At 33.9% G+C, this 9,625-nt stretch overlaps 1 protein-coding gene and 1 pseudogene across 1 annotated transcript; one reads left to right on the top strand and one right to left on the bottom strand.

Annotated features, from left to right (window-relative positions):
* Positions 1–280: 280 nt before the first annotated feature.
* LOC136804206 (uncharacterized) lies at positions 281–3,175 on the top strand. The gene is made up of 9 exons (XM_067060910.1): positions 281–585; positions 795–912; positions 1,024–1,226; positions 1,358–1,474; positions 1,592–1,747; positions 1,901–2,102; positions 2,433–2,523; positions 2,744–2,911; positions 3,109–3,175. Exons 1-9 carry the CDS (start codon positions 355–357, stop codon positions 3,173–3,175), a joined length of 1,353 nt encoding a protein of 450 aa, XP_066917011.1. The 5' UTR covers positions 281–354.
* A 1,168-nt stretch (positions 3,176–4,343) lies between these two features.
* LOC136804209 (probable ATP-dependent DNA helicase RecS) lies at positions 4,344–6,060 on the bottom strand (annotated as a pseudogene).
* Positions 6,061–9,625: the final 3,565 nt, after the last annotated feature.

Below are 9,625 nucleotides of genomic sequence, written 5' to 3' on the forward strand. Positions count from 1 at the left end.
CATGCCGAACGTCTATTTATGGGTCAATTTTTAAAAACACGGTAACTTTATAATTTGGCAATTTAACGTTCCCGTGTTATTTTTGATTTTTTCTAAAAAATTTAGTTGCCTAATTACTGTGGTTGTCAGGGTATTAGGAGGCTCCTATTAGGTTCATCGCTATATAGTACTTTTCTTAATTGACTTTCTCTCCCAAATCGGTTATTTATTCAAAGCTTCGAATATTAGGACCTTCTAAATATCACTTCTGAAAGCAAAAGAAGAGAGAGCTGAGGGACCTTTACTCTTTTTAGATATTCAAAACGAGGTTGTATCGTTGCTTCACGTAACGACCAACTTTTAGTTGCTGGAGGTATGAAGAAAAGGGGTTTCTCATGGACCAACAAACTTGGCGTTAGCAACTCGTACAACACGGCATTGAAAAGGAACCGAGAAATGGGAGACGACTATGATAGGGAGGCGAAACGGTGGAAGGCGTCGTGGGAATACGAATACAGTCAAATGAAATTGGCAGGATTAGATCCAGCGAATCCGGATGATGTTAAAACATACAGACAAGAACATGGACGCCCAGACGATTATTCGGTATTTTCATCTGTCGAAAAATTTATTTTTAGAGAAATAAAATCTAGGACTAACGAAAATTGATTTTAATGAATGAAACATTTTATAGAATGTTGTGTCTTTGATGGCATTACAGATAAAATTTCTCTTTTTATTATACAATAACAAAAATCTTTGGTAAATGAAAATCATACTACATCTAAAAATATAAACAAAATATTACTATTTAGATTGTCAGTGACAACCTCGATTTTGAGCAACATGCAAGATTTCAAGACATTAAAAACCACAACAAATCAATTCATTGGTTACATTCGATGGCTGTAAAAAGCAGAACAACACCTAAAGGTGATTTTGTTGGAGAAATTTACAAAAAGGCACTAAGAGGGGGGGACCTTCTAGTTTAGTAAATGAAACTTTCCCATTGAATTATCAACTTCATTTGTTTCTTTCATTCAGAGGAGGTAATCCAAGAAGCTAATTTTGAACAACGTGATCTACTTCCTGACGCTCACACTTTCGAAACAATCTATGAAACAAACAAGATATTGGTTGCAAGGATATTGGTCACGCACTTTCCGGCTTTTAAAATGTTTTCAAAAAACGTTTGTGGTCACATCAAGCATCCATACTCAGAGGAAATGGCAAAGAAATCGGAGATCGTAAGTCGACGAAAAGAAAATGTTTTAAAAATTTCTCAAAAATTCTAAAGCATACTGAATTGCAAGGTATTTCTATTTCATAAAATAAATATTTCTAAAAAATAATAATCTGTCATTTTATTTTCTTAAAGGTACCACTTGGCTTATTGTTCAAAGCAGAAAACAAAACTGGAGAAATGGTCGACATTCTAAAAGAGCTTACAAATCGTTATGTTCCGAAAACAAAACTCGAGGATGACACTGTTGAGGTATTAAAATCACTTTGTGAGATTATCAATGATATAAGATAAAAATCTACGATATGCTAATCATACAGTAAGAATAAGAACATATTAAAAATTGATACTTTTTTTTCATATTTCTAGGTGATTCGGTCTATCGTATTTGGAGGAGACCAGCTTACAGAAGAAAGGGCATCCAATGCTCAGAGGGGTTTCCTTGATGGCTCAACAAAATATGAAAAACTTCAGGGACTGCAACCAACCTTCGAAGGATGGCATACAAAAAGATTGCTATATATAGTAAGAACTCTGAGAGTTTCTTTCCTTTGCACTAGAAATTTAGTATGCAACTTTTCAATTTCATAAAATGAATTGAAAGATGCGGATTAAGTATAAACATAAAAACATATATATTGAGATATTGAATCTAAATTTACAATATAATCATTTTAGCTTAAATTCAAACAATTTGGTAAAGAGTCATCACCTAAAGAAACCATGACTCCTGCTTGGTCGATGAACGTCGCTCAAACATCCAACGCAAAGAAAGGACCTGCTAAAGAATACAACGCCTACAAAGACTACAGTGACATGGAGTTAGACACTCAAGTTATAGCTTCTACTATGGCACACTTTTCGATGACGCAGATTGAAGGTAAAATAATTAATTTTAAAAAGTATTCACAGAATTATATCAAATTAGTTTTAAAATGCGAATTAAAACATGCTAACCTAAAAGTAAACTAGAATAACAAAATCTCTTTAAATATCAAAGTTAATTTCAGTGCTTGGTGCAATTATCAGATAAACATTATCATAGAATTGAATTTAAATTTTCATTTTTAACCTTTTTACTTGTTAGATAAAACTAAACTGCATAAAAACACATTCCTCGTACATTTTGCACCAAACATTAATGTTTTCCAAGCTTTCCAAAAAAATAAAAAAAATTTTATACTATAGCTACTGAAAAAATATTTTTTAGACGATCCTGTTCCAGAAAAAATCAGAAACTCAGAAAGTTCCAAAGAAAAATTCGAATGGTTTTATGGTCAAATTGAAGAAATTCTCCAAAAGTAAGATAAAGTGCTTCATAAATTTATTTTTTTAATTTGAGATCAGGTTTACAGCAGTCTAAAAATTGAAATGCAGTTGAGCTTAATTCAAAGTACTTTTTGTTTTCCCAAGGTCGGCTAAATTTCTTGACAAAGATAATTTGAAAATATATTTTTTGTCATAAATGAAAAACTTGACCTAATCAATAGAAACTTACTTTTTTAACAATTTATTTATTAGATATACAACAAAGTATCCTGAAAAACTCCAGACACCTTTGGGTAAATACAAGAAATCTGAACAAAAAATCCCGAAGTTCATTGTATACCCTTGCAAAGAATGCCCAAATTTATTTGCCAACTTAAAAGATCGTCACGTGCACGAGATGAAAACTCATTCATTTAACAGGTATTGATATTATAAATATTTAGATTTATGATTTGAAAACACTAAAGTAAAGTTCTGATAAATTGATTCATTTTCAAATATGATGATAGAGCCTATTTCAATTTTGTGATTTGTGATTTAATTTCACTACCACCAACTTGTTTATGTTGAATATCAAATTCAACTCATTATTTATCATCTTTTTATTCTCAATACAGATATGATGGTTGCAACTTTCGTCTATCGTACCATAAAGCCCTTCTCACCTTGAATCTTCTTTTTTGAGAAACATAAACGATGCACACAGAGAGGGTGATGGGTTGAGAACCATCGAATGTTATCGTATGGCATTACTATATTTCAAGACCTTCCGACATCACAAATACTCGTTTTCCATCATGAAGCTATTGTGCCACTTGAAATATAGACCATACGAATCACACGAATTTATCTTTGATAGATTCATCAACATCCACGGCCTACCAGGTAAAAACAAACCGATGGACCTCCATCTCGAACATCTCAACAACTCTCAACAACTTCTTGAAAGAGCAACTAAAGACATTAAGAAGTAACCTCAATGAAAAAAATGCCAAGAGAATTTCCGAGGCAATGAATAACATTCGTGAACTGGTGATCAAAACAGAGCAAAATTTGGACATCAAAAAATCTTCCACAGGAAAACAAAAACGCGACTACAGTGACACGGTCAAAAAGCTTGCCCACGAAATGAAAAACCAAAATCCGTTTGTTAACGACGAAACCTACAAGTCATACGAGTCGTTTGAATATTTTGATGATACCCTCTTGACCAAACAAGACACGACAAAGCTGCTTGAGTGGACAAAAGAAAAAAGCAGAGAATTCAAAAAGCGCCTTGAAATCCAAAACAAAAAAAACACTGACATTCATTTTGATATTGAGAAATAAACATTATTTATAGACATTTTAACACATATTTATATCAAGTTTTATAAACTGTTATCTTTAAATTCTTGTTTTTGAATATTTATAGATTTTTATCTTCGAACTTTTGTTTTTGTATATTTATGTTGGTATTTACTAGAATTTTTAGTTAAAAATGTTTGTTATTTTGTTGCATTTGAATAACCCCCCTTTTTTAGAATACTAATATGAAGATATTTTCATACAAATTATATTTGCAAATTACTTATATATGATTCAAACTACTTTCTGGATCTTTCTGGATTCTTACACAGGATTTTGATAAAGCTAAAGTGTACTTTAAAATGATAAAGAAAAATAAAAACATATTCAAATTAGAACAAAACATGGCTTTATAACAAATTATATCCAAGAAGATTCCAAGTTGTTGAAGATTAAATAACTCTGGGCAATTTAGTCAATCCTTTTTCAAATTCTTTACAGAAGCCTTCCCCCACAAAATTCTCCAATATTTATTTTAAAAGCTATAATTATATTTTCAATTTAACTAATCTTCAAATCCCCCAGAATCTTCCTCAAGTGAAAAATCACTGTCAAATTCAAAATCTCCAAACTCGTATTGTGGCTCCCCTTTTTTCAAATTTGGATTAGTTTTTGGTTCATATGCAGGCAAGGGTGTATTTTCAAAATGATTAAGAATAATGTCAAAGATATTCTTTGCCAAAGTTTCAGAAACAACAGGTAGGTTATTGGTAATATAGTCAGCAGAATCGATGAATTTGAGGTGGCGCACAACTTCAAAAATAATTTCATTAGTCAATCCAGAGATGATACCAGAGGGAACGAACATGCTGGAGGACTGGATGATCTTTTCATGAAGGGCGGCTAAACTTGACTGGATAGCAACACAGTCTTCATCAGTAATGTTTCTAACCTTCAACGGTTTATTTTCATCTGATGTTACGTCAAAGTAAGTTTGCTTACAGGTCTCCTCTCCGCAATTACAATCTTGTGCACAGTTACTGCAGCAAACATGTGCTGGCTGAATGGAAGAGATCTCTGTATCTTTTTCACTAAAAGGATTAAACAAACAGTTTTTTTCCTTAGACATCCTGTGTGATCCATGTAATTTCGGACATCATCAGCAATTTTGGTGGATTGGGGAAAGTTATATAAAGCTGCATGACAATCAGGTGCATTTGAACGACCTGCACGACCAATTTGTTGGACATAATCAACAAGGTTATGTGGAGGACCAAAATGAAGAACAAATTTAAACGTCTTGACAATCAACTCCACAGCCAAGGGCGCTGCTACATATAATGACTCGGTGATCTCCTTCTTCGTCGCTAGATGTTAAAGATTTCAAATAACTATCCTTTTTGTGCGGCCAAGAATTAGCATGGTACAAACCAAGAAACTTTTCAGAACTACCAAGAGAACATAATAAAAAACTGGTCATAAAGCCATCCACATAAAATCTGGGTGCGACAAAATATCAAAATTTTGGGACAGTCTATACCATTGTTTTTAATTAAGTTGATAACCCACTGAAAACAATATACTGACTTCTCTTCTTCACAGTGAAATATAGACAGCTTGATATTTGGACGATCACTACAGGAAAACACGGTACGAAAGCCTTTTTTTGATACACCACAAGAGCCACTGATTAAATCAAAGTTGTTTTGATCAACAGTTGCGCTTAAACAGAGGATAGGAACATGCTCACACAAAAAACTTCGAAGCTCACCAATTCTTCCAAAGGCTTCTCGAAAAGGTTGTTCATTAGAATTATCACTGTGACCCCAGGATACAAGATGTGCCTCGTCAACCACTAAGCATTTTAAGTGTTTTTGAAAATAAGACAATGACAAAAGCTCTTTAGCATCAGACTCTAACCAAGCCTCTGGTGTGCCAATAAGAATGTTGAAACCCTCATCCTTAACAGCGTTTAAGTTGGCACTATCAATTTGGCATGCTCTAATTCCGAGTGGCATGAAGAGTTTATTTGCTGAATCAATTTGGTCTTTAATTATTGATTCCAGAGGAGCAATAACTGCAACTATTGCTTGGTTAGTATGCCCTCTCAATTGCTTACACACAGAGGGAATCAAACGAAAAATTAGGCTTTTTCCATAAGATGTTGGTAAAATAGCCAATGTGTCATGTCCATTCACAATGTTTATAATTGCTTGCTTCAAGCTGCTTCGGTCTGATGGTAAAACTTTCATCAATTTGGGACAGTGACTTTCTGACAGCATTTGCGATGAAATTTGCATTGGCCATTTATTGATTGATTGGATCGATTGATGTGATTGATATTTGCTTTGTAGCACAAAAATTTGATTGATTGGATCGATTGATGTGATTGATATGCAGGTATATTTGCTTGTAGCACAAATAAATTTGATTGATTGGATCGATTGATGTGATTGATCATTTATAATATAATAATATATTCTGCTGCCTGCCACATCAGTTTCTTCTACAAACAACAACAACTCCCCCCAATCCACCAGCAACCACACAGCACAGTTAATAATAATCCTTTTTATTGTTATTATCGATAACGAGATTTAGTTTTTGAAACAAAATTGAAATATCCAAGCAGTCATAAAGCATAAAATAGTGCAAGACATGCCAGTTGTTGTGTTGTTGTTGAAATATTTTAAGACACTGCTACTCTACTCTACCATTTTCTTCTAATCAAAACAAAACGAAGCGAGCGCCAACTTTGAACGATAATTATGTAGACATTTTAACAGCCAATCAGATTCTGCGGACAAAATTGGCATCTTCAATATTTCCTGGCCTTTCTGTCATTCTATATTTTCCCGTTTTCTCTTTAGTGCCGAGTACACTAGCTACATACGGACAGAGAAGGCCAGGTTTCCTAGCTAAAAATGTGGTTTCAGTGCCTAACAGCTTCATTGTTTTTTTTCAGCATAAGATTTGAGTTCTTTAACGTTTGCACAACGCCTCAACCCGGCAAACCCTGCAACCTCTCCAGGTCTTTCGCAAATTTTGCAGGATCAGGCTGCAAACGTTTTGTACATAAAATCTAAAATACAGACTCGAATTCACGCTTCCTGTAACACGACTTGATAAACAGTTTTCTTATCTTTATCGCGGACTTTAAGTCAGTAAAATAAATCTAATGACACTAACGAATGATTCGGAAAAACAACTCCGGGTAGGCTAAAAACAAGCTGTGACAAAAAAGACTCCGGAGCATACCCTGCGAGTGCATGTTTTGCAGGGGTGTCGCACCGCCCCTGAATGTAAGGTTTTATTAGTTTGTTTTTTAATTTCTGCATTCGATTTCTTGTACATTTTGAGATTTCTTCGCTTTGCGAAAACAGAACGCTCTTTCCGCAACCCTTTTTATGTTGATTAACTGTAATAAAAATATATTGAAATTGAAATTGAAAATTGATTCTTACGTTCTTATGTGCTAACAGACGTCACTATTTCGCTAAAGGATGAGCAGAAGTCTACGGCATTTCGGGCCTCTACGGCATTTCGGACTTTAGGTGTCGAACCGGGTTCTGGACCTACTTTTTGAAAACTTGTGTTTTTTGATACTTGTCGTTTGTCTTGTTTTGTCTGTTGTTCAACCCCTTTTTTGTTTCTTTGTATTTGTGTGCAAGTTTCTGTTTATTTTTCTATGTTTGTTAGGACTGCGGGTCGGTTCAGGAATCTGGGGGAGGCTGAGTTTTGGATGTCCTTAAAACATGTTTAAAGCCGCTGCATTGTTGCGTTTTTGAGTGGTTTTTGGTGTTTGCGTGATTGCTGTTTTGTTTTTCTGCTTGGCTTTTTAAACTTTATGTCTATTGGTTTGTTGATTCTTAAAATTCTCATTTCTTGACAGAATGTTTGATTTATATATTTAATTAAAAAAAATGGAAAAAAACGTATAGTTATAAAAATATTAATCGCTTTTTATGTTTCATATTTATTTTATTTAGTATTTTCAATACTTTCTCTCCTTGAGGTCAGATCTCTGATCTTCAACATATATATTTTAATCTTCTTGAAATCATTCTTTGTTGCCTGTCGTTTGTTTCAGTTTCAGTATTTGTTTTTGTTCTGTTCATAGTTAGCCATTCCAGGGTCAAATTAGGGTAGGTCAAGTATGTCAAGTGACATAGTTCCGAGAAATTGAAAAATATGAAAAATTGTAAAATTCCTTTTAGTGATACACAGTCCCCTTCGGATGCGATGTCTTGTATCAACTTTATCAATTTTATGCGTGCAAACCTTAGACTAAAATTTATTTCCGCAGTTGTACCTCACCTAATGTTTTGCGAGTGAACCTTTTGCTATTTCGAGGCTTTTATTTTGATAATCCGAAAACCTATCAATACCCAGCCGGCACACAACGTTTTCAAAACGTTTTTTTAGGCTTAAATTACATTGTGAAGAAAGGCGTTGCCAAAAAACGTTTTTTCAACGTTGTAGAGAAAACACGTTATTTCATGACATTTATAAAACGTGTTTAAAACGTTATTATCCAAACGTTTCTCAAAGGTTTTCCTAACAACGTTAAATGAGCGTTTTTTCTAAACTTGATTTAAACGTGATTTGGATCAACGATTTTTTTGAGACTAAAGTGTAGTGGCCCAGACGTGGATTTGAAATAATATAAATATAACCTCATCAACTCTCAGCTTTTATCCCAGGAAAATTTCTGAGACCTTACCTGCTTTGAGATATAGGAGATCCCTTTGTCTTTCATTTTATTGACTTCTCTTTAAGTGTTACTTTAATCGGATTAATTTTCGCGAGATTAAATTTCGCGATTTTGCGAATTTTTGCCATTTTCGCGAAATTAAAACTCGCGAACACACGTGAGATTCCTGATTCGCGAAATTAAATCCACAAAACTTTTAAAATTGTATTTTTCGTGGAGAAACTAGTTCCAAGTCTTCATTTAAGGCAAAAAATGGCTATTTTCAGCTGTTTTCTGGCTTATTCGCGAAATTAAATCCACGCGAAATATTTCAAAACTTTGACTCGCTAAATTAAATCCAGAAAATTTCGCGATTTTTTTAGCTCGCGAAATTTAATCCGGTTAAAGTAAATATATTTTAATAAAACGTCCACCCCTGTTTGAATACCTCGTAAGATCGCCCACCCATAGAATAGAAACTTGAAATCGGGGTAATAGCTATGAGGCTACATACAGCTTCTCTGTCGAGTTTATTAAAAATTCAATACTCAATTCACCCTTCCTAGCTTATCTCTTTCACAGTTTTTATTGAGAGAAGCTCAGTTTCCAGAGCTGAAAATTGCTGGAGCGACCCATATAACTTTTGAGTTTGATCTGAAATTTTGTGAAAGTCCAAGTAACTTTTACGTCTTAACTGTGATTTTATAGCTTTAATTCTTATGGATCGATTGCTAAGAATTAATCGTCAGGGTGTTAAGCATCAGCACCAGTTGTCACTGCTCTAAGTTGAACTAATAATGTTTATTTTTTAGCAAAAATGAAGCATTTTTCAACTTTGTTTTTAACCCGCTTTTTGGTTGTTATTGTGAGCGGAAATGACTATCTTAGAATGATTTGACACCATTTAAATTACCTAAACACCAAGTCTTTTAAAATCAAGTGTCGTCTACCACTTTACTTGTCCTGGATGTAGTGCCGACTATATTGGTAAAACAGATAGAAATCTTCACGAGCGTTGTGTGGAGCATGCCACCTCTAATAAGAATAAGTCAAGTAATACTGCAATTTATGATCATCTGACCAGTTGCCAAGAAATGCGTTACATGACCAATCTTCTACATCATGGACTTGGTGAATTGACAAAGTCTGAAACG

This window comes from Clytia hemisphaerica, unplaced genomic scaffold, assembly GCF_902728285.1.
Source record: "Clytia hemisphaerica strain Z4C2 unplaced genomic scaffold, Clytia hemisphaerica genome assembly, whole genome shotgun sequence".
In the NCBI taxonomy this organism is placed as follows: domain Eukaryota; kingdom Metazoa; phylum Cnidaria; class Hydrozoa; order Leptothecata; family Clytiidae; genus Clytia; species Clytia hemisphaerica.

Bases quoted from the DNA above. Each gene is read 5' to 3' on its own strand.
- LOC136804206 (XM_067060910.1), top strand. From the start codon at position 355: ATGAAGAAAAGGGGTTTCTCATGGACCAACAAACTTGGCGTTAGCAAC. The intron at 1,475-1,591 runs GTATTAAAATCA...TCATATTTCTAG, and splicing joins TCGAGGATGACACTGTTGAG to GTGATTCGGTCTATCGTATT. The intron at 1,748-1,900 runs GTAAGAACTCTG...TAATCATTTTAG, and splicing joins CAAAAAGATTGCTATATATA to CTTAAATTCAAACAATTTGG.